Here is a 26,192-nt window from a genome sequence, read left to right on the forward strand (position 1 = left end):
TCTGACCAGCAATTTTTTCATTCATTTAGACATAAACGATACTGTTTATTATTTTCTAAATGGATTCTTTAAATGATTGTTTCAATTTAAATAACTAAACAGTAAGATGCTGTGAATTAATTTACTTTTCTATTTTAAATTTGTTTAGATATATATATATATAATATATAAAGCACTTAATTATTAGGTACCTATGTTATTAGGCTCGTGTTCATCTAATTGTATGGTACATAATAAATAATAACAAATGATTAAAATAAATTGAGATTAGATAGGTGCTAATACCCGGTTTTTATATTTCACATATAAGCAGAAATCAATTAAATATAATTTAAACATATTTTCAAGTTCTTGCAGACAGTGATGATATTATTTAATAAAATTTTAAAACATATGCAGCATCCCGTGTAATGTTATTAGACGTATCGTTAACTTCTCGGATTTTCCATGTGGCATTATGGCATGATAATGCACACTGTAATTGTTATACTACAAGTGTTTGACGAGGTGTATATAGAATACGCTATAATGTTAAAATAATGGATATTAGATAATTTTTGTTCGCTCTCTAATAATAGTAGTTATGTTTTCATTGCCATATGGTTAGAAAATACATTATAATTTCATATAATATGATTCACTTCAAACGATATTAGTCGATTGTGCTTGTCCTAACATGGCATACTTATAGTGGTTTACTTGTACGTATCATCGCACTTTCTACCGAAAATTGAAAATACAATTTTTTCTACTGTCGGTTCAAAATAGTGACCTGAACTGAAAATCATTCGGACTTGACCCGATCCACTCTCACTCGATCCTGCTGTCACTATTCGATTTTTCCAGAGGTCAAATTGTAAAAACGATCACCACGTGCGATCGCCACACCTCTGGAACAGCGTGACGCGGCTTCTGGGCGGTTTATCATAATTTAAATACGAACGAGAATAAACTATAGATGTATACTTTATACGTTATATTATTGCGTGCATATTGCACGTTATTATAAAGCATACGTCTGTAGAGTAAATATCGTGTGCAGTGTTATAATACTACCAATACGTTTCTTGAGTGGAATAAATATCGTTATGTCATGATAATACTGATAAATTATTGTTTAAAATTATACATATGCGTGTGGTAATTAGAAAACATTTATTCATTCGTAATGGTTAATTAAAGCAAATAAGTATTCGTTTAGGTACTTGAATGTTTGAATGTACCTATACACGATATTTCATTGTGGGCGTACGTTAGTCTAGACTCGGAATGCTTTGCCGTTTAGTAGTTTTAACGGAAAACTGTAGTTTTCGTCAAAATAACAAAGAATGGCATGTCAGATTTTCTATTTAAAACCCTAAAATGACCCTTCCCCCAAGTAGGCGCGTATTTGCACCCCAAAACTGGCAGATGTTTATGTCTAGCAGGGTAAAAGTGGGTGGGATCGTCGAAGGTTAGTCTTATATTATTATTTACTAAACGCAGTTATTCTCGGTACTCCGTCAGTTACAAATCTTTAACGTCTCTATTTTAAGGTTGTCACAAAATACGATTAAATTTTTTAATTTATTGGACAAATTAAAATTTTACAGTGTCATTAAATGTGTATTTAAAAAAATATATATCCTTTTATTTCATTCAATTATTTTTATATTTTAATATTATGTAATTTATCAACTTGTGCATTTTAAGTATGATTTGTTTTGTTTTAAATTAATTTAAAATCAATATATTATTTATAAGTATTTAATTTACTCATAGATTCGAATTAGTATGGTAAGTTATAAGATATAATATACCTATATAAATTTTAAATATCAATGTATCATATAGTATTTTGCATTCTTTCCTTACGTACCTCTACCGGCTCGCCTTATATATACAAATTCTTTTAAGATATTGTTATTTTCCGGAGATTGTCTATATTATTTCCTTAATTTAATCATCTGAAATTTTTATTCAACCTTTTTAATTAAATGTAAAATCTTAAATAAAATGTTTGCATTAAATCGTTTAATAAGGTTTTATAATTAATAAAAGTAATAATTAAAAAAAATATCACCTAACATAATATTTCGTCCAGTTACGCCAGTTTAAAGAAATCTTTAATATTGTACAAGTATAAGAATAAACTTTAAAAACTTGTTATCATTTTATCATAGGTATACTCAATTAATAAACAGTAAATTAAATTGTTAATTATAAATCCAATTTAGAATTCTATCATTTAACGTAGTTTTATTTTTAATGGGATTTTAATTTAAAAATATTAACGGTGTAAAAAATAAAAATTAAGACAAACCATTCATAGTTTAAGGTAAATACGTGAAATTTTAGCTTACATAAAGATATGTTGGAATTAGTGGCCAACAATTTAAAAACTCTCACCAACAATAAAAAATCGTGTATAAATAAATGTATAATAATCTTACTTTTTAAATGTACATTGTATAACATTATAAAGTGAATAAAATGATAAGCTATTTCCATGTAAAATACAAAAGTATTATGCAATTTTCCTTTTGTTGTATTAGGTACAGTAGGTACACATATAACATTGGAATTTAAACGAGTTTATTGTTTTGGAAATTTGAATAATACGTATAATTTAAATTGTCTTGGTGAGCCAATCGTCAGAATTATAAATTGCACTACCTTTTATGTATTATAATATCTGTCAATATATTATTACTTCAAGTAAAATAATCAAAAAAACATAACAATAATAAACGTTTTGTCATTTATTTTATCCGACTAAAGTAATTGTTTCGAATAATGGAATATTGTATTTTTTATTTCTTTTCATAAACCTGTCTTGTAAATCATAATTTATATCCTATGTATATTATTTGTGAGGCTGTAATTATAAATATTATATTCGAAATACGTCTTTTATATAGAATAATATATAAGTATTTATTAAGTGTAATATTATATATATTTTATAATTTAGCAAAAAATCTTTTTTTTCTATAAATAATTTTCACACACAAAAAAATATATAACTCGTTAATTTTAACCATTTAACCGCATATTTATCATTAAATTGAATTATGTATTATATGTATATTCATAAAATTCGTTACGCATTTCGTCTGTCACATTTTTAAATTTCCTTTAGAACAAAAATTCCACCATATATTATAATTTTATTCGTAATACGATCGTGTGTTAATTATATAATATAATTTAGTGCAATTAAATTATCGTGATTATATCGTATACATCACGCAAATAATAACATTGTAAATTCATAATAATATAATATAATATAGTTACATTATGAGCATGCGCTTGACTACAATAATTTGATTGTTTCAAGCGCGTGTTTCGTGTTTCTCGCGTTAGACGTCGTGTCTGATAAAAAAAAAAAAAAAATTATGTTACTTAAACGTGTCACATAATATTTTACATAGGCACATGACGCGTTTTAAAACAAAATTCTGATCTCTTGCAATCTTATGTGTATACAAACACTCACATATTATATAAGTTATCGCACGCTATCTCAATAAATTATACTTATACTTGATACATGTATAACGTATATAACAATAATAAAAATATATAATATGATCGTCGCCTCGCACTTTCGCATTGTACGTAGGTATAGGCATTACGATCTCACGGAGATACCGTCGACAACTCCACGTATCTGTAATGCGTGCGTCAAACTATAATATATATATATCTAGTATAGCAGGTATCTTTATCTATATTATGTTATTATTATTACCATATTAATATAGATATATATATATATTGATATCGTGAAGAGTGTTGAAGACCGCGTATACGTGTGTGCAGTATACCTATATCGATACATCTGCAGCTGTATAAACTGTAAAAGAATCTAGTAAATATAATACATATTATACATTATAACTACTATATATATATGTATACAAAGTCGCGTGTGCATGCGTAGGTATTAAACTTAATAATATTACATTAAATAAGACGATGGTCGATGACCCCGCCCAGGGTGCGCTCACTCAGGTATCCCACCGCACGATACTCAACTTAAGACATATTATTATACTTATCGAACGCAAGGAAATTAATCAATTCATTATCATTTACATATTACTGTAAATGCAATATGCATACATATTAATATAGTATAATAGATACCTGATTATGCTAGTCGATGTAAATTGCAGTAATGTAGACGACGCGGCCTGTACATCACTGTGATTGAGCGAGATTAAGTGTAACGCTAGTGAAGTGAAAACTACGTTTAAAACACCTTTTTGGTATAATTGCAGTTTTCAATACGTCTTAGTTTATTAACTGTATATATTCATGTATCCAAATAATTAATCATCGTATTACTATAAGAAATGTAATTTACATATACGTACATATAGTTAAGGGATGATCTGGTTGTCCCATACTATACCGTGTTATATTTTTGTTTAAATCCTCAAGTCTCGACCGATTGGGTAGGTAGGGGAAGTAGTACTCACGAGTCACGGTGTTCCTGCATCTATACGCTGGTGACACCACACTCAAAAAAAAAAATCTGAGTTCATTATCTACATATAACATTATATTAGCAAAGTGGTTTTGCTAATAAATAAACTATTTGTGGGAGAAAAAAACCAATAAAAGACGGCTCTTGAAATAACGATTTGAAAAACATAACGAATCGCATCGTCTGTCAGCTCCATATGATATAATATATTATTATTATAATCCTTCTCGTGTAATGGTACTCGGGCCCATTATTATTGTTATTAGCGTTGTTGTTATTATGTGTGCGGTGTGTGCCGAGACGAGACGCGATTGCCGCAGCCGCCGCCACTGATACGAGATCGGTTTTTACACACCACGTCGGGCGAGGCCAACGCGTTTGTGTCGGCGGACCGTGAATGCCACCGCCGGTTGAAAAACCACATCCATAAACAGACAGCGAACAAAACCGTATCCCTGTCTGGGGCAATACTCTGCAGCAGTCGTCACTTACATCCCGCACTGTACTTAATATATTAATATTAAACCACGAACAATATATTATACATACCTACGCTATTATTATTATTATTATTATTATTATTATTATTATATTAAAAGCAAAAATGTTTATATAACCAACTGCGACGATATATCTCTGTAGTACCTACGCACGAGGGGTGAAGAGTTTTCCTACGATGGCTAAACGATAATATTTATAATATACCGAGCTGTTCGTGCTGCGCGGGTGTTCGCTGTGTAGTACACGATATATTTACATTGAAGTGTACACCACGAGGTGATTCTTTTTCAAAGATTGTTATCGAAAAAAATAAACGTTTTTGGGAATAGTTTTTTATTCGATCTTAAAATATGTCACATTTTTATCGTTAGTTTTTTTCAAAAGTTTTTTACTCTTTCGAACGATGGCGTACGTTTTTGATTTCATTTTCTATAATATACATATAAAAATCAAATTTCAAACCAGTACCTATAACTCACAACCAGTTGAAATTATTTGATATTATGTTATGGTCGAACTAGCTGAGAACATTATAGTGTTATAGCGGACCGACGCGTTTCGTGATCTTCCAATACCACATCACTATTATATGTATCAATCTCTGCAGTCGTGCGCCACTCCACTTCGACCGTCTAAACTCTCTAGACTTTAGATACTTTTAAGTTACGCAGAACAATCTACGCGTATACATACTAACCGTTCGAAATTTCACTTCATTTATACCTCGTTTTACACACGCTGTATATAATATAGTACATCGAGCGTGGCCGTAGCGAACCGCCAATGCAGCTCGCGTATTATTTGTTGTGTGTGTGTGCGCTCGCGCGCGCGCGGTACGCATTATGTACTGGCGTCTTTGGTCGGCACCGGACAATGGCGGCGGGTTTGTTTTCGCACGCGACCTTGTCGGCGGCGGCGGTAACAGAGTTTCCGTCGGCAGGCACGTCCGAAATATACGCACGGCGTTTACCGTTTTCCCATAAAGGGTTATGCACGCCGCCGCCGCCGTCCAGTCATGACCGTTGTACGTAATATCGCGACGACGACGACGACGATGGTTGTGATCTGCGGACAAGTCTCCGGACAACAACGGTAAACACTATATATGTATATATTTATATCGCATCGCGGAGTACAGAGGGACTCGCGTGGAATATATACTTATATTATATTATAGGTAGGTATATAATGACTCTTCCGTGCTGCGGGAAAATCTACTAAAAATGCGAATTTCAAGACATATTTGCGATGTTTTATTATATCGTACGTTATCGTACAAAAAACTAGAGTATAAATGCTCAGTTACGTATTTGACGTCGTGCGAGTGTAACGTCTATATTATTATACGCAGATTCATCGCTTGTAAACGTCGTACGAAGTGCCCCCCCCCCCCGATGGACTGGCGTGTGTGTTGTATTATTTTACGTTGCAGCACTATATAGCTAAGCTTGATCGGTGGATTACAAAAATAGTAAACATGTCACGTGTATTCCATATATAAATATCCATTGTTCAGTGTTAACGGGAGTTTAGACTTGTAAACGTTTGAGACAGATTTTACAGTTTTTTTTAAATTTTTTATTTTTATATATATATATAAGGTGTAACAAGACTATTTAAAAAACTTCCATTACAAATGTTTCTGTAATTGTTAAATAGTCCTGTTAGTTGTTACACCCTGTATATTGATTTAATTTAATTTATTGTAACTGCTTGTTACGTGTGATGTTTAGTATTGATTTTATAATGAGTAGAAACAATAGATTTAGAGTTTATATAAGAAAAAAAATGTTTAGTGCGCATAATGATTTGTCGTCGATTTTGCAAAAATATGAAAATCTAAAAATTCGACTCAGCACACATTTCTTGAAAAAAACTTTTCATATAGGTATTTTCAAACCTATTAATTATTATTATTGATAGTGTCATAGTGATGATTACTAATTACCTATAAGTGCGCGTTTAAGTTTAAAAGTTAAACATAATTATTTCAATAAACCTATAATATGCATATAGTATATCTGAACGATCTATATTAAAGCCGTTATCGGACAATAACCTATACAATTATAGGAACAATTAAAAAACCGTACATTTTGAGATTTATGTCAACCTAACCTAACCGGTATACCCTTATTATACGCAATATTTCAGTCGTAAAATTAATAATATACAGACAAATTTTAACGATAACCCTTATTAATCCCAAACGTCTCTTAAAGTGTAGTTTTCTTAGTGGAGTTAACGCTGCGTTGAATGACATCACACGCCGATTCCCCCGAATATCCATATTAAAAAAAACGACAGCGGCATAGCGCAGACATAATTATGTTTTTGTCAGAACGGGTCCGGTCGTGGTGTCGACCTAACCGTGAGCCACGCGTCCTGTAGTCGAGAGCTGCGCGTCGATGAAAGTGCCTTCGGATCTCGCGTTACGACTAAACACGACGACGAGCGTGTAGTTCAAATCAGACACGTACCTACGATGCAATATAATATATGTATGCGTATTGTGCCGACGCCGTGCTTACGAGCTGCTCCGCGTAAACGGCACGAGATCAGTCTAATCAGACCGTCGCGTCGTGTACGATTAAACGCGCGCTCGACGAACAGAAAGTAAAAAAAAAAAAAAAACGTCGCGGATCTTTAATTGAATGGTTATGTTTTTTGTGCGGTAAACCGATTCTTCGCGTGGACCGTACTACAGGACCGATGTCGAATTCGATGCCGTTTACGAGTCGGCGATGGTAGAAAAAAAAAGCAATATAATATTGCATGTACCTACCTGACTTGTGCAGTATTTTATTATATAGATATATAGGCTTTGCATTGTTATCGTTTGCGCGCTACACAAGTCGGACAGTAAAGGTATATATTATTTTATATTGTGTGTAAATTTGTTCGGCGGCCGTCGCATGTACAATAATAGCCAATGTGTATATATATATATATATATACTATGCATCTAACTACACGAGATTCAAGTTCAGCTATGTACAAATAATTTGTGATTGTTATGTAAACATGATTTATTACTCACAGCCATGCTCTAAATCTAATTTCGTTTTAATTGAACAAACTAATCAATTTTAATCTACGATTGTTCCGACACTTGGTGTAAGGTTCTTTCCAATTAAACCGCGCACGCGGTCGGGCTCGAATCATGCTTTGTATCGTAATGCCAAACACTAATTTTATTTCGTGTCGATATCAAACTCTTCTCGGGGTTATAATCTATTAATTTTCGTTCAGCTTGTTGTCCTGTGCGTCTCTTCATAGGCGAACTCTGAACATTGAACAGTTTACCCTTAATATTTACGATCTCGAATATATTGGTTATTTTTTATTCACGTTTATGTCGACACGTATGATTTGGTGTATATTAAATACACGAGCTATAGCGCATCGATGACATACGAAAGCGCCACCGGATACGAGAGAGACTTTTTTTTCGTTCTAGTATAATTAACTACACCTACATGACTACGTGTCTACATACTATTACAATAACAGTATCGAATTGGACGTAATATATCATGCGCGTCTGTTAAATGCGCTGCAGTATAGACGATTGCGACCGGTCCGTGGATCTTTCGATCCGTCCGATACGATATCGATCACACGCAGAGAGATATTCAAAAATGGAGTTTCGCACCAGTCGTATGACACATGTTTGGCCGTCCGTCCAGGGTCGATGCGGCTGTTTATCAGCATAATATAAACTGTAAGTGTATATAGGTACTGTAGTATGTGGGTCCGCACGTTTCGTAAGAGCATTTTTCAAGACATACGTGTAGCGTTAATCCGGCTTCACGAATCGTATTTTAGTGTGTGTGTGTGTATGCGTATTCACTGTGAATGTGTATTATTATAGCGTGTATATACGTCTTATATATCGATATACCATAATATCGTACCGATCACGGTCGTTCGATCGAACAGAACAGAAAACAATACATAATAATAAAGTCTTATCGCAGTCTATTCAAGGTCGACGTTTGCATATACGTAAATATAATACCATTTATCTGCTGTGTATATAACATAATATAACAATATTATGCAGGTATTATTGCAATGACGACTGATGACATTGCGCGGCTGCTGCGTCGGGTATGCACACACACACACACACACACACACACACAAGACACACAAGACACAGACATTCAAAGAGGAAATAGGATATCTCCGAGGGTTTCGTATACACGATACATTTAACGGGGGGGGAGGAGGTGGGTCGCGTTTCTTCTTGCACGCGTGTCCTGACCGTGTCGGGCACACAGGACACTGCAGAGGTTTTTATACTCGGCACGCGTTCACCCCTGACAGCTGTGGCTTTTCCGAAAACCTATACTGCTCAATAACGCGCGCGCAGATGTATTATAGGTATATACATTATACATACTGGAAATCGTGGTTTTATTTCGAGCTGCAGTTTGGGCACGCGAGGGAGGGTTATCAAAATACATGATATATCGGTATATATATATATATATATATAGGTATAGTAGCATTGTACATATAACACGCTATTATACCGCGGCAATCGTGCGAGGGGATTATATTATATTATTATTGTTGTACCGTATATAACACTCATCACGTGTGTTGAGCTCGTTTACGTCTGAAATTAAAAATAAATATATATTTTAATTGTTATAACATACATGTATTCTACTATTATATTAAATACCATTAATATAGGTATACGGTATATAAATGTATTTTGCTCATATAATATATGCCTCTAGACGGGTTCAGTCAAGAAATGCACAAACCAACACGCAACGTAAACAACACAATCTATAAAAATATACGTGTATTGCCGAAAAACAAATTACTTTTACTTAAAGTCCATTAGTATATTGCATTAACGCGGCTCCGAAAACCTTCGACGAGGTATAATTTCGATGATTCAAATCGGTAAACAAACGAAATTATAATATGATTATCCGACACGTTAACCGCAACGTTAATAAGTACCTATCCGTCACGTTTTCTTTTAAAAATAAAAGTTCACCTTTTTTTATTTGAAAACAAATATGATTAATATAATAATTCAAATTTATTCTCATAATATAATATAGCGTATCGTTTATTAATTTTGTTTTGTTCTAAATTTTTACAAGATAAATTGTAATAATAATTACATTGTGCTCGATAACCTATTTACGTTATTTACGTTGTTGATGAAATATTAGGTACACATTTCAACTAGGTACTACAAATATTTATATGCTCCACTTTAAAATTTACTAATAACGTTTAGAGATATATTTATAACATTAAATTTTTTTTAAAAAAACACCGTATTATATGTAAAAAATGAATAAAAAAATATACAATAATATTATTATTATGATTTGTTCGAGAGTGAATAATTTCAGTGGGTTAAAAACTAATATTGTATTATGATTCATTAACATATCTTATTGTTATTGTGCTTTGTACATGTTAAGCTTTATTACCTAAAATCAAATACTCGGTTTTTTTCACACTCATCGTTGCCTGTGTAACAATCGTGAATGTTTAAAATCCTTATTTATCATCATATATAAATGAAAAAATCCATTGAAACGTAGAATACCTACCTACCTACCTATAATATGTGAATGTTACGAAACAGATTTTTGTTTCCAGTTGAATCATTAGAAAAATACAAAATGACGTAAAGTGCACATTATGAGACGCGGTCCTGATGAATAGCACACATATCTATATGACCCAAATGCATCCAAGCAGATGGTTTAAAGTTTCATAAATGAACACCACCGATCACCTCCATACATATGATAAAAAGTATGTTATGATATTTGAACAGCTGTACTAAACATATTATATACATAAAAAGCACGCGCTCATCCGTTCAATAGTTTTCTATAGAATAATATATGATGAGCACAATACATGGATAGGGTTTTTTTAGCATGTGTTCGATACACTCGGTGTTTTCAAATAAAACTAACGTCTAACCGAGAGTAAATAATTATACTTAAATACTTCAATAAATAATGCATACAGATGATTGCAAGTAGGTACATGCGATGTTATGTTTCATAATAATAATTATTTCCTAGTGAGAGGTGATTAAAGACTACACAGTGATAGTCTGCAGAGATCCTCGCATATGATTGTTCGAGTCTATGCATTTTTATAATAAATTAAAACATCATAAGGTAAACGATTAATCAATAACGTTAAAGCGTTGGAAATAGCTCTATAATTAAATAAAAATTATAAATTTTCTTATTAACGACTTTAATCATAATTTATTACGAGTAGATATAAATTAAACTCGTCATGCCTAATATTACGCACAGTTTTTATGTTCTCTGTTATAGTGATATAATACGCGTTTTTTGAGTACATACCTATACGCATTATTCTATGTCAAATGATAAATTTCTTGGTTGTTCATTATTATTTTATTTGACGAATTTTACAAATTTATTTTATTTTTGAAATTTAACACCAAATATATGTCTACTGCAGAGACTATAATATATAGGTACCTATATTATTATATTTTATAATAACATAAAAATTTAATATGAATACAAATACAATAATAATATAAACATAATATAATAACTATGCGTTTTAATATGTATAGATACTTTAGTATACCTTTGTGATACATCTGACTTTCCACGTTGTATTCATATACGATCATAGTCGTGTGTGACCATACATGTACGATTTATACAATACATTATTATCAATGGAGGGGAGGGGTTGGACACGTGCATAATATAATATGATGTCGTATGATGCAAATCCTGATGCGGGAAAAATATGTGCTAGGAACAACTTATAAATTCAATGTTTATGGTCCACGAATCGAAAACAAATCTACCTTTATAGGATTGTTATTCCGTTGCCTGTATATAGAAATTGTTTGTACAATATTTATTTTTTTCTACACGCGTTTCCAAGTGAAATTTGTGTCACAACGCGTACCGCGTACATCGTGGATATAATATGTGCGTTCCGCAAAAATAATTACAAGGTAGGTAAATAAATAATAATAACAATAATGATAAAAAAAAGCCATAATAGATATATAGTTATAAAAAAAAAAAAAATACAAAACCTATATAATCTAACCTACCATTGCAGCAGTAGTCTGCAGTATAATAGCACGAGTTGCTCGTAAAAGAAACAATATACGACTCGAGTAGACATATAAATTATAATATTTAATTTAAATTTTGTATTTCAAGAATTTCGACGTTCATTGTAGTCGTTTTCGTAACCGTGATATACATATATTTCATAACTTCATATCGTAAATGTAGGTACGGAAACTGTTGTCGTGTTCTCAGCAAGAAAATGCTACACGACAGAATTTTACTGTACCTATTAGGCACTTATTAAACGTGAATAATGCTGATAGTGTGAATCCAACAGAATCGGTCATCGTCGCATTCGTCGTATCCAGTTTCCCGTGGCGTTCCCATCATCGTGGAGTAACATAAACCCCGATTTGTGAAAGTCAAAGATCACACGTAGTTTATTGTTTTCTTTAAAATAATATATATAATAACAATAATAATAACGTAATGCGTCGCGCTAATGGAGTTTATAGGATAATATATTATTTATACTTTATACATATATATATTGGATATTGATACATATTTATAATAACATAATATACATTGTATATAGGTATATATGCAATTTAAATATTATGCAGCTTAAACCTATACGTGGTGCGTGTTGTTATCACGGCGGTACTTAAAAAGAAAAAAACACGATTGATACGAGCGCTTGTATTATATGTGTATATAATATAATATATTTGTGCGAAATGTGAAAGTTAAATGTACCTACCTATATATATATATATATATATAAATAGCCATACAGGTATACATATAGGTATATATATGTGAGTGCGTGAGTTTTTTTTATTTTGATATTTCGCATCAATGGTGGAAACGAGGGTATATATTATATTATATATATACATACATAATGCAGGACGACGAAGGAACGGCTCGCATGTGAAACCAGTTTGTATATAAAACTTGTCTCCCGGCAATCTATCTATACATATGTATAATATACCACGAGTTATATATTGATCATATATGGTTTAATATGTGCGTATAAATACATGTATATATGTACCTACACGGGCTATACACATAATATATAATAGTATAATATACATTTTATGCGCCTATACGATACGCCAAACTTATCCGTAAACCCCGTCTTACCGCAATTATTGCAGCTATAGTTGTTAAAATTATAATATTATGCGCAGAGACTTTAACGACCGTGTACCGCAGCGTTTTAAGCTACACGTATCTGCAGCTACAACACGGTGTAATAATAATAAATAATATGTCTAACGGGGGCGTTATTGTTGACAGATCGGTGTTATCGGTGTAGTTGGTGAACGATGAGTGCTCGCAGCAGTAGCAGGATCAAAAGTCCTGTGGGATGCAGATGCCACTACATACTGAAACGATGTATGGCCATCCATCTTCAGAAACAGTCGCTTGTCCGGTACATTCCGCAACAAGCGGAAACTTCTCCGTACTGGATGTACGACAACGGGTACCTAATATTCCAGGCGAGTAAACTTATTAATTATAAAATTATATATATATATATATATATAGGTATTATATCACACATAATAATAATTAATAATATGCAATTTGACATTATAAACTTTAACGTAGGTACCTTCGATGCATTTTATTTTGATATTCGGCAATTTAACTATATATATAAATATTTATATTTTATTTATAATTTGAAAAAAATAATATAAATATTTATACTATAGTTTTCTTAAATGTTTTGTTTTCAATATCTTACCACCAGTATGTATATTGCTGTATAACCGGCTGATCTTGTATTATAGAGGTATTAATACGCAACACATATATACTCACATTATCAGCTCGCACCCAAACATTTCTCATTTGAATATATTATTATAATTATATTACACTCTTTTTGGTTTTATTTTATTATTATTGCGTTTTAAAATCCGTAGATAGTTGTAGTCGTTGATTTTGTGGAGTTTTGTGAAATAATTTTTTATTGCATCTCATAAATTGTTTCCATCGCTAAACGACTAAAAATCGACATACGATATATTATACGTTACATATACCATATTATAATAATGCCTAAAAGTATAGGTACCTACAACCTAATTACGAATGTTTACCATTTCCCTATAGCAGTTTATTTAGGTATACAAAGAGTATAAAACACAATATGTTTTTGATCAAACGAGTACCGCCTTAGTACTAATGCATAATATCCTTTACAAAATAATGTTCCCAATAGATTGCATGTGTATATTATATAGCTTACAGGCATCGATATTGGTCGTTATATACGGTCAAGCTTCATTATACATAGATAATTTAATACGACTTAATTTACATCTTATAAGTGACGTATAAATACATATTTATCGATGAATTTTAATCTGAATTTTATCTTAAAATTATTCGCTACTCTGAGAGAAAAAATGAAATAAGTACACGGTACATAATATGATCAAGTATAGAATACTATATAGATTCTACATGTTCTGCAGTTATAATGAGATTCATTTAACGGACGCACAATCAATATCTATAGAATGCCTACACAGCTATAATGCCTACTCATTTATTATTTATTATATTATTTACATTGTTCTTCTATTCTTTTCGTAATGACTAACAATCATTAAAATACAACTACTGTCTAATTGTGCGTGCTATTTTCTATAATACTACAGTGTCATTATGGAATTCTTAAATAGTTAAACAGATTATTATTATAAATTATAACGTATTGTCTACTGTGCTTATACCTATACTGTATGCGTATTATATAAAAATAGCTTCTTTAACTACGTTTATTCTATCTATACATTATACATTTACCTACATACACGAATATATGCGAATGTACGAATAATTATATTATTATCCACGGTATATGTGAGAATAATAGATTCAAAATAATTTTACAAAAAACATTTGATTTTAGAGCTTTTTGGAGTCGAATCTAAAATGTGTCTGGAATCGAAGTCTCGTGGAGGCGATGCAAGTGGTCAAATACGAGGGATACGTCTCGCCGGGAGTGTTGTTGCTCACCGGTGATCCATGTTCCATGGAGGTAATAAGAGGCGCCTGGTGTCGTAATGTGCTCAGGCCACCGAACAGTTACGTTATTACTAAAATCGGTAAGACTATTCGTACCCAATAATTATGTATATTATATTATCATATTAGGCATTAGCAACACACTTACACGCTCGTATATTTATATATAATATATGTGTGTGTCAAAAGTATGAATTATACACACATTAAAATAATAATATTACATATTATAAGTATGTTTGTTTGTTTCAGGTGACGTTGAAGATTGCGTGGTGGAGGACTTGAACCAAGGACAATTTACGCCGTTATCCGAAGCTCTATGCCTAGTCATACTGGAACTGACCAGCGCTAACCAAAATGCCACAATTGACACTGTGCGTTCAGCCTTAAAAATATTTTTTTCTAACATACAACCGCCGGCCGAACACATTATCTACGACGCGATGGTCAATCTCATGTCCGATAATAAGGTATAATATAAAAACACGTAAAACCGATTTTAACCTAATTAGATTTACTATGCTTGTATTAAATTTGACACCCATATTATCCTAAAAACATTTCGATATGGTACTAAACTTTCTATTTACATTTTTTTAGGCACAGCATTACATTTTTATACTATTTAATTTTACACGTTTATCGTGTAATTTTTATACGTTAAAATAAACATTATCAGCAATGATAATTTTTATTCATACGTGACTTTGTAAAAATGATATTATAATTATATTGCAGTTTTAATGAGATAAAAGAAAAAACTGTTTTATTTCGTCAGTAATGTGATTTATGACTTAGTACATAAAATTAAAACAAATAGGTGTATATATTATATAATGTAAAATTTGCAAATCGATAGGGAATTATATTTTTAATTTCATGCATTATTGGCCTTGAACGAAATAAATAGTATCTGATATTGCTTCATGGGATATTATAACATATACTTAACATATTATCTTCGGCTCTAAGAAAATTCCCTCATAAACCGGTTTCATCTGAATTATTGTTCGGGCAACGCAGTGTAATATAATGGAATTTTATATAGATATACCAGACCTCCAGGGGTTACTTTGTTGTGACGCCAGAGGTGCAGCGACTTGTCGGTTCGGCGACCGCTAGCCCTGCACACAGTTTGCGGTTGGGAGGAAGTAGCCGGTACAGCCCAAGTAAAAAAGGGTTCTTGATGTCCACAGAAGAAGCGTATATGAAGGTGCACGGTGACATAGAGACCTTGAGAGACGGTGATCAAACTCACCAAAACATACAGACCAATTTGGCAGACATCATATCCGGCGGTGAGTTTAAACACAATCTGATTTTTAAAATGCTGAATAATTATTACGAGTTTATCTACATTTCATTTTCCAATCTATGTAGTACTAAGCAATAGGAACCCTTATAATAGATAAATAATAATTGTATTAAAATATATCAAAGTCCTCTTTTTGTATTTTATCGCATTTATCAATTACTGCAGTATTGTATATTGTATAGGCATATTCTTAAGGTGTGTGTAAATAAGTAGGTAGGTGACTTTGGTGTAATGGAACGTCTTAAATTAATATCATTCTTTTTTCAATCTTGATGTACGATAAATTGAATGCGAGTCTTTCAAATATAGAATAGAAATCTATGATTAAATTAAACGTATTTTTAATAACAATTTCAAATAGACGATAGGCGTCTACAATCCGGTCGATCGGAAACGTACGACGAGTATGAGACTATATACATTATCAGTAATAATATCATATGTGTCTAGTATACTGACAAAATGAAAATAAAAAGGCGAACTTCTGATGTCAAACGTATCAACAACATTCGTCAAGTACCCCTTAATACGCGATAAAAAGATCGAAAAACGTGCTGTTACTCTCACACATATACACACACTCAAATACATACACTATATATCAATCTGACGCACGGAGCACTGCCGACATTGGGACGTTTTTGTTGCTAAACAGGTGAAAGGACTAGATTTTATTTAAAACTATACAATATGTATACTCATACGTTTATAATATGTGACACACGAATTACCGTTGTAGAAACATATTTTTCTCACTATCATTAATCTGCAATCAAGTTTAACCCATATAATATTATTATTATTTAGTGACATTTGTTTGTTTCACTGTATAATTTTTCGCTTCGAGCTAGTGCAGCGGCCGACAGACATTATAATGATATAGGCGAAATATAGCGGGACAAAGCATAGGGGCCGAACTACATTCGTCGTCAAATCCTTACGAGAGCTTCGATCCTCTGCTATGAGCTATACTATACCTACTATTGTCTATCGAGTACTATAACTTACAAACTTACAACTAAATCTTCGTACCTTCATAAACCTAGTATAATTAAGTTTATTTGGGTCAAACAGATGTTTTTGTTTTATATTTTTACTTCTCCAGTACATTTACAACGAAAACGCCGAGTATTCATTTTTATAATATTATATGATTAATTTAATATAATAATAGCTATAATTGGGGATACATCCCTCAACGCACTGTTTATCTGGAATTTTAAGGAGCTCATACACACCATCATATTTTAACTCCCGTGGTTCGCATCATATAGCTTCTTCACAATTAATAATATTTTTATAATAGACGATTCTCTTAAAGGGGTTATTATATATAGAACTAATTAACTATACTCATTTGAAATACCATTTTCAAATGTATTAAAATTATCCCGCTATAGTGTTTTATGGAATAGTGAATGCCGTAATTGAAAAAATATTAAAATAAAACAGTAAAACATAAAATAGTAAAAAATATAATTTATTTTCAATTATTCAATTATTAAATTATTATCTACTTTAAATTATTTTAAGCAATAATATTTTCAAAACGTTAATTATTTTCGAGAAAATAAGTGTTCACATTTAAAAAAATTACCTATTTATACAATCCAAATTATACACCTATATATAAGACATGACGTATACAGTATACCACTATACCGTATACTTACAGCAATGTTTTACGGCTTATATATGAGTTACGTATGTATTATTTATAACATAATATAATATAATATACCTATTAATATTATAAATGTTAGTTTTAAAAATTATAATATGGAGTTTGGTCTGTTACGCAGGTAATTCGGACGATAAAACGTTGTCGCCCAGGCGGGATGCATCCGGCGAGAGGCTGGGCAGACGCAACTCGCTCAGGACCAGCTCGTCGTCCCGCCGCTTTCAGACCACGCTACAGCGAAGCGGTTCGATGAGACAGATATCGAATAAAAACAAAAGTGAAGAATCCTACGGCGGCGTGTCCGTGGAGCCGAGTAAGTACTTCCACTCGCCGTAGATGACTCTATGCTATGCTAATATACTAATAACAGGTATACATATATCGTGTACCAATAACTATGGTAATTATATAGTGAGAAATGAGAATTACCTATATAATATTACTATGAGCGCATAGAAAAATAATACCTAATTATACGGCGCAGTGAGTATATAATATAATATTCGTTGGTGTGTTATTCACAGAAAAGTCGCCGGGTATATTTTCGAGACTGTTCGGCAGCCGCAGATCGAGTTCTAAGTCCCGAAAGTCTAACAATTACTGTTGTGCCACTCAGTTCCCTCCGGACGAATGGTTCAACAAGAGTGTACAACCACAACACTCGATCTCCACTCAAACGGAGAAGGTAACTATGCTATAAATAAGTCTAAAATATAATAAAGTAATATATTTATTATAAGCTGGCTTGTCTTAATAAAAAACGTCATTATTAATCCGAATGACTTAATATACTGAAAACTAAAATATACATAAAATTGATGTCGTATTTTTATTTATGATATTATGTTATAAATTATAATATTGGTAGGTACTAGCTAAGTAGTCAATTGCATTATAATGTTATTTAGATTCTTTTCCATATTTTAGAGGAGCATATTGTTTATTAGTACTCGCATGTACTTTTCACAAATTATGAACATCATAATAATTATACTAGATGTAATATACTATTTGTGATATATTATTTAAACGTGAAATGAGTTTTTTTCTACTAACGGCTAATCTCAGAAATTACTAGTCTGATTTCAATAAAAGTTATATAAATAGATTTAATAAAATTATTGAAGGGTGTTTTAAGCTTCTTTTTTCTATCACAATAGATTACTGTAGCAAAGTGGCTAATTCATAAATTTTGTTTTTTATCTCAAAAATCGTATAATGCTTTTGTTTATATATACATATTCGTATATAAAATAAGGTTGCCATTAATTAATACCGCAGGAAAAAAAATGATACGTTGTTTAATAGGCTAGCAGAACCACCATGTGTTTTTTGCGATTTTTTTTATATTTAAAATTCAAATGTGCAGCAAAAAACAACGCCCTCCTGTTTGTCGCTATGTACCAAAAACCTATAATATTTAACCAATTTTTAGCAACAATTTCAGAGATTGTTCTTAGAAATATCAGGAATATTTAGACTGTTTAGAGAGTAGTTTGAACCATACTATTCGAAAATTATCAGGCGCTATATCCAATTCATCACAGGCGAATTAGTTCATTAAGCGAGGTGCAGTAGATCGTTGCCAATTTGTCCGTGAGCTGAGGTACACTAAAATATATAGTTACTACACTTACACCGAGCGTAATATTTTATGTATATTTATTTTTCTCCGGGCGAAATCGAATTACACTAAAAACGTATGCACATTGCATCCGTATAAATGCATCATGTACGAATAGCATAATTTTTATTGCAACCAATAATGTAATTTTCGTATCAATTTTAATGAATTTTATAAGCTGTATAATATAAATATCTAAATATATAATAATAATGATTTGCTTTTTTTTATAATAATATTATCCTCACATAATCTCTAAAATTTGTTTCGTTTAAAATGATAATATGACCCAGAAGGCAAAACTTCTTGATGTTGAAACATATTTAAACTGTTATACAATAGTTGGATCTTTTCCAGCCATTGATCATTTGTTTTTGAAAATTTGAAACATCATGTCATATATTATAGCATGCAAATATGAAATATGTTATTTAAAAATATCTAATTAATCATTCAATATTAATTGTGTATGTTTAATGAACAATATGATCTATATAATACTATAAGTAATACGGTAACGATACTGTCAAGATAAACGAGTCAAAATCTATGATTTTTTTGTACGTATTTAACAACTATATTTAATTATATATTATGAATCTAAGTCTCAGAATAGGCCCAATAACGTCGTAATTATATTAATTACATCACGCACTGCGGTAACCGTTACAAGACACACATTAAGATTTCAGTTAGTTTATGCTGAATATCACGCGCAATTATACCATTTTTATAAGTATAGGTAGGTAGGTATTTTATTTGTTTACGGTTGGTTCAATGACATGTCAATGGCACCCTACACACACACACATATATATATATATATATGTTTAAGCTATAACTAAGTAATAACCAAACAATATTCTTATAATAATAATATATGAGTAGGCAGGTAGGTACGTAAAAATAATTCGTTTTTTGTTCATAGTCGTAAATTCCTATTAGTCACCCATCCGAGATTTAACAACCTTTGACGTCGTTCGTATTAGACCACTAAGACTAGCCTCCACTTATTACTCGATACTTAGGCATTTCGAGTTTCTTAGGTCCAGTAATTCCAGTTTTATATACTTATATCACATATTTTATTATATAATATAATGACATATATACTAAATATATATACCTTCTATATAAGTATGTGCACAATATGTTAAATAAAATATTCTAATACATTATTTTATGTTCTCGGTAAATATAACTAAAACTAAATAATATAATAATTTATTTTGTATTTATGAGTTTATTATTTTATATTATAGGGTAAAATAGTCTAAATTATATTATTATAAACAACTTACAACAAACCCATAACAGTTGGGAAAGAGGTCATCGTTAAAATAATTATTACAATCTCGAAACGACTTTTTCTATATTATGCATATCTATAAAATAACGTTTTATAACGTTTATTCCTAATTTTATCAAATATTAATCCATAAACGTCAAAATTACAAAATTACATTGAAAAAATATACTTATATACATGGTGTAAAAGATAGACTTGACCAAAAAAAAAAAAAATATGTTACTTAAACTGTATAACAAAAATTGTTAATATCATATGATGAGTAAATAATTTGAGAAATATACTCATATCAGAAAATTCTCAAAAATCATTTTTAAAAAAAAATTATTACGTTCCAAATTAATTTAATCAAAAAATATTAATATTTTAAAAAAAATCTAAAAAATAAACCACTTGACATAGATAAATATTTTTACCATCAAAATTGTTCTTATAATCAGATTTAAAAATTGGCTATTTCAAATTTAAATTTTTTTATTTTCAGTACTAAAAAATAAACAAAAAAAATTAATTATACATGTAGCGCTAGGGTCTCTTAATGATAGATAAAAAATAAATTGAAAATATTAATATAATATATTAATTAGAACACAAGTTATTCTAAAAGCCAATTCTATTTGTTACACCCTGTATATATCTATAGCTATCTACTCATGAATGAATAATAATAATATAATTATCTTTAATAAGGCGTTCAATGATGAGTATACAATTATGATTAATTGTATGGCAGGGTTGGACGATTTCGACATCATTGAATTGTTGATTCATTCGCTGCTTAAAATACTAGTCACGATTTATTGACATTAGACTTCTACTATCTATACTAATCCCATTTTAGCAACTTTCATAACCGAAACTCCAGTAGTTTTCCGTGAAAGTGTTTAATCGTTTGTAATAGGTAGTAATTGTCATCGGGCGCATAATGAACGTAAACATTTTTGTATATTATGTATTTATATTATTTTTATTTGTTGATAAAAACCAAAAGTCACTTCATATTAAATGCTGATCCGGTAAAGATCAGAGAAGTGTAAGCAATCATTACACAGTATACATGGCCCAAAGACATTTTCGATATTATTAATGTTATAATTTATAAACGTCATAACTCATAATTATTGTAGCTGTTTATTTAGAATTTCACATGTATATTATATATTGTATGTGTGTATCACTAGGACTAGGTATAACTATTTTACTATAGTCTACTAAATAATATTACTATGCTAGCAATTAATAAGAATATAGTCTTCAAATTTAATAACATTTAGAACGGCGAGTAAAAAAAAAACACCGAATAATACGAATAGTATTCCCGTTATTATATACGATTAGAATATCATCGCAGAGTAGATATAGATAGGCAGTGCCATTAGGTTTTGTTGTGTCAGTACTATAAGAATTGTCAGAGGGAGAGGCCGTGTTCTTGGATGTAATAATATATTTTTTTTTTTTATGGCTGGCATGCAAGTCATTCCACATTTAAAGTTTTACCTGTTATACAGTGACATATAGTACGTCATAAATATATATGTAATATACTATAATATGTATATACAGTGAGTAGTGACGTTGGAACAAATGTATAATGGCGTATGCCTATATAAACATAGACAACACACAGCGGAATATTACAACATACAGTGTATCAAAATTCAAGAAAACGGCGCACTGTCTTAGAATTCATATATACAGAGTGCTTTGCGAGTATTAATTCATTTAAAATTCAAATGTCACTGACGCTTTTGACGATATGTTTAGTATTCCATAATATATAAATGGGGTAATCTATTTAACGCTAGACACTCGTCGTTATTGTATATTAGTTACAAGTTGTAGTCATCATATAATAGTTCTAGCTTACAACCGTTCATCTAAATTTTAAATATTTGTAATTCATAAGTTATACGCCGAAGTATGTGATAAAAAATATTGTTTTGGAACGAGGAAATAAGAATTCACGTTGTCCATAATACATGGAAGAGTATTTCTTTAATGGTGTTTTTTGACGACATTAGTAGTTTTTAAAATCGTGGGTGTCTTACGTCAAATAGGTATATCGCGTGTTATATGGTATATAATATTATAAACGAAAAGTGAGGCTAGCGAGTATAGCTATATAATAAGATCGCGAAGACCGCCACGTTTTATATAGTAAATTTTAAATACGATAATATACTATACCAACGAGTTAAAATCTATAAAATTTTGATCACAGGACGAAGACCAGTCGAAACAACAGTGGCCGGCCGCGAGGTTGACGAGGAGCGCGACGTTGCCGAGGAAATCGCGAACCGTCACGGCGGGCTCGTCGTCGGTGGCCTGCAGCAGCACAGTGGACGGTTGCGGCGGTTGCCATTCAGACAAGACGCCAGCCGCGACCAAGAAGGCGTACCCGTCGAGCGGTTCGTCCGGATACAACTCGCTGCCCCGCATGAACGGCGGCCGGAAGTCGTCGGGCAGCGTAAAAAACTCGCCGTCGTCGGAACTGTCGTACAAGATCGCCGCCGCCGCCGCCAAAGCGGAGGACGCAAAACCGGACACGCCGACCGGCCGCGGCAGCAACTTCGATTCGAGTTACAGCTGCGACGAGATATCCGTCAACGACTCGTCCATCACGCTCACGGTGGCCGCGACGCCGCCCGTCAAGCCCAAGACGGCCGCGGACTTGCGCCGAGAATACTTCCGGGGCCTGAGCAAGTACGGCCAGGCGGCCACCAACGGAAGCTACAGCCCCGCCGGCGGAGGCGTCCGCGGTAAGGATCATCAACAGCAGCAGCAGCAGCAGCAGCAAAAGTACTTCAACCGCAGTGCCAGCAGCGGTCGCGACAAACAGGCGATCGCCGCGAGTCTGCACAAATATCTGGACAACGCGTGTAAAATCAAATGACGGCGGTTCACCCACACCACCCGCCCACGTCCCTTTTTCTCCTCGTAACAACAACATCGTATTTATAGTATAGTAGTTGCTGTCCGTTATCGTAATAATATATGATAATATTTAGCAGGTATATATACGTTTCTTCTTGGACGTCCATAATATTTGCACCGTCGTATATTATGTGTATTTTAAGTGTAATATCCTACCTTACCTATATGCTTATGCTTATTATATTATACGAATAATATGATAAAATATAATAAAATACGTACAGCAAACGACTCTTATCCGCGATATACTAACACGACGACGTATAATAGCAATAAATTATCGTGCAATACGATATATTAAGAGCGTTACAATAATATTATAATATGTACCTGTAATTTACACGCACATAATAATTAATAGTAATATAGATAAATACATACAGTTATAACATATACGTACCTACATGATTAATATTGTTATTATACGGGCGGTATTGTAAATTCGGTTCGGCAATAGTTATTGAAAATTGTAAAAAGGTCAACGTTATTATTGTAATTTGTAAGCTCGACAGTCGGCACCGATTGCTCCGGGTATCTCTGTCTGGTACGATTTGACGTGGAAACCGAGACTAGTTTTTTATTTTTTAACTATGATAATAATATTATTGCTAGGTATGATATTATTGGAATGCAGTAATGACCGGAAGCAAAAGTTTTTTTTTGTGTGTGTGTGTTGAGAGTCATTTAGTATAATATTATTAGCGTCGTCCTGTACAAAATACATGGCGAGCGAACGATTCTCGCCATGAAAACGTTTTATCCGTTTTGATTACACGTTTAAAATGATCGATGAAAATGAGTTAGAATTATAATATTATTAGACAAAAAGTTACTTTGCGTATTTTTTAAATCGAAAACGTCCGTATTTATCAATAATCCGCCGTTGTCGCGGTTATTTTTTTTTTTTTTTTGTCTTGCCGTGATTTCCAGCAATTTTTGGGGCTTTGTTTACGATTATTACACGTCAATTATTAATTGTTGCCAGCAGATTGATACACGAGTCGGTGGTTATTAAACGTCGTTGTGGTGGAAAAAAAATTATAGTTCCCGACCTTACGAACAAGTTTTTGCATTAGGGCCGAGTTTACGTTTTCCTGTTATGTGCGAGTATACATAAATATAAAAAGATTTTACATTGTATATACCTATAACTACAACCCGCTACGTCCAACCTATACATAATAAATTATGAACTTATGATATTGTTAAAGGAATGCCATATAACATTTTTTATCTATAATTATTATTATATACAAACTAATCAAACAGTACTATATATTAAAATTATATTTTTTATTATAAACGATTATAATATTATGTTATTACTTATATAGTACACTTTTTCAATATTTTAAATACGTATACTTAGTCCATACTTTTCTTTTTATGCCAATGTGATATTTACATACAGATAACAAAAATAAGCCTACTCAATAATATTCTGTATACACCATTTTATTTTATTGTTGACAACTTGTAAACTTGTATGTGACGACGAAGAGTAGGTATACTTATTGTAAACTTTCTGGGCTTATATAATATTATATCTATTATATGCCTAGATATAATATCACTTGTTATAAGATATATATTAATAATAATTTATACTTAACTGAATAAAATACATAATATTATTCTATTTAAATATTGTTGAGTTAATTTCAATCAAATGTATAATAACGACAGCCAGGCGCGTCTTCGAGGGTGTCGTGGGGCCTCCATAATAAGTCGTATGATGCTCTGTTTTTGTTTTACAAAATATCTATAATTCTTTAGTATACATTTTTAATATTGATAAAACATGTCAATTATTACTATTATTAATTTTTACTTCTCAAAAATAAATAAATATATATTTTTTTTCTATTATTATTACTAATATTACTTTTTATTTTTAAATTGTAGATATCTGTTATATTTTACTGCATCTGTACAATATATCTGAAATCTTTAAAGCTAATATAATTTGAAATTACATCAAACGCACCCCTCCCCATAGAATTTACATTAAGACGCCCCTGACTACAGCTATTATGTAAAAAATAAAAATTTACAAAAAAGTTGGTTGGTAACTATAGGTATTTAGTACATACCAACTTTTATTAAATAGTCAATATATCTACCTATATAGTAATTTATAATTATTAAGTTACGTTTCGCAGGTTTTTGATCAAGTGTCTTGGATAATCAGTAGCATATTATTTTTGCAGGGTGTCTA

At 31.6% G+C, this 26,192-nt stretch overlaps 1 protein-coding gene across 3 annotated transcripts in view; it reads left to right on the forward strand.

Annotated features, from left to right (window-relative positions):
• LOC113552360 overlaps positions 1-25,619 on the forward strand; it is a 45,639-nt gene extending 20,020 nt beyond the window's left edge. Inside the window, exons 1-8 of one of the 3 annotated variants that reach the window (XM_026955223.1) lie at positions 1,662-1,776; positions 13,366-13,568; positions 14,996-15,191; positions 15,364-15,581; positions 16,160-16,409; positions 18,229-18,420; positions 18,632-18,792; positions 23,262-25,619. In XM_026955223.1, the coding sequence (XP_026811024.1) occupies positions 13,395-13,568; positions 14,996-15,191; positions 15,364-15,581; positions 16,160-16,409; positions 18,229-18,420; positions 18,632-18,792; positions 23,262-23,933 (1,863 nt within the window). In that variant the 5' untranslated portion in view covers positions 1,662-1,776; positions 13,366-13,394 and the 3' untranslated portion in view covers positions 23,934-25,619. Of the gene's footprint in view, positions 1-1,661; positions 1,777-8,101; positions 8,703-13,365; positions 13,569-14,995; positions 15,192-15,363; positions 15,582-16,159; positions 16,410-18,228; positions 18,421-18,631; positions 18,793-23,261 lie in introns of those variants that run through there. The other 2 variants (XM_026955222.1, XM_026955221.1) reach the window with 2 other exon arrangements.
• The last annotated feature ends 573 nt before the right edge of the window (positions 25,620-26,192 follow it).

Source organism: Rhopalosiphum maidis, chromosome 2, assembly GCF_003676215.2.
Source record: "Rhopalosiphum maidis isolate BTI-1 chromosome 2, ASM367621v3, whole genome shotgun sequence".
NCBI lineage: Eukaryota > Metazoa > Arthropoda > Insecta > Hemiptera > Aphididae > Rhopalosiphum > Rhopalosiphum maidis.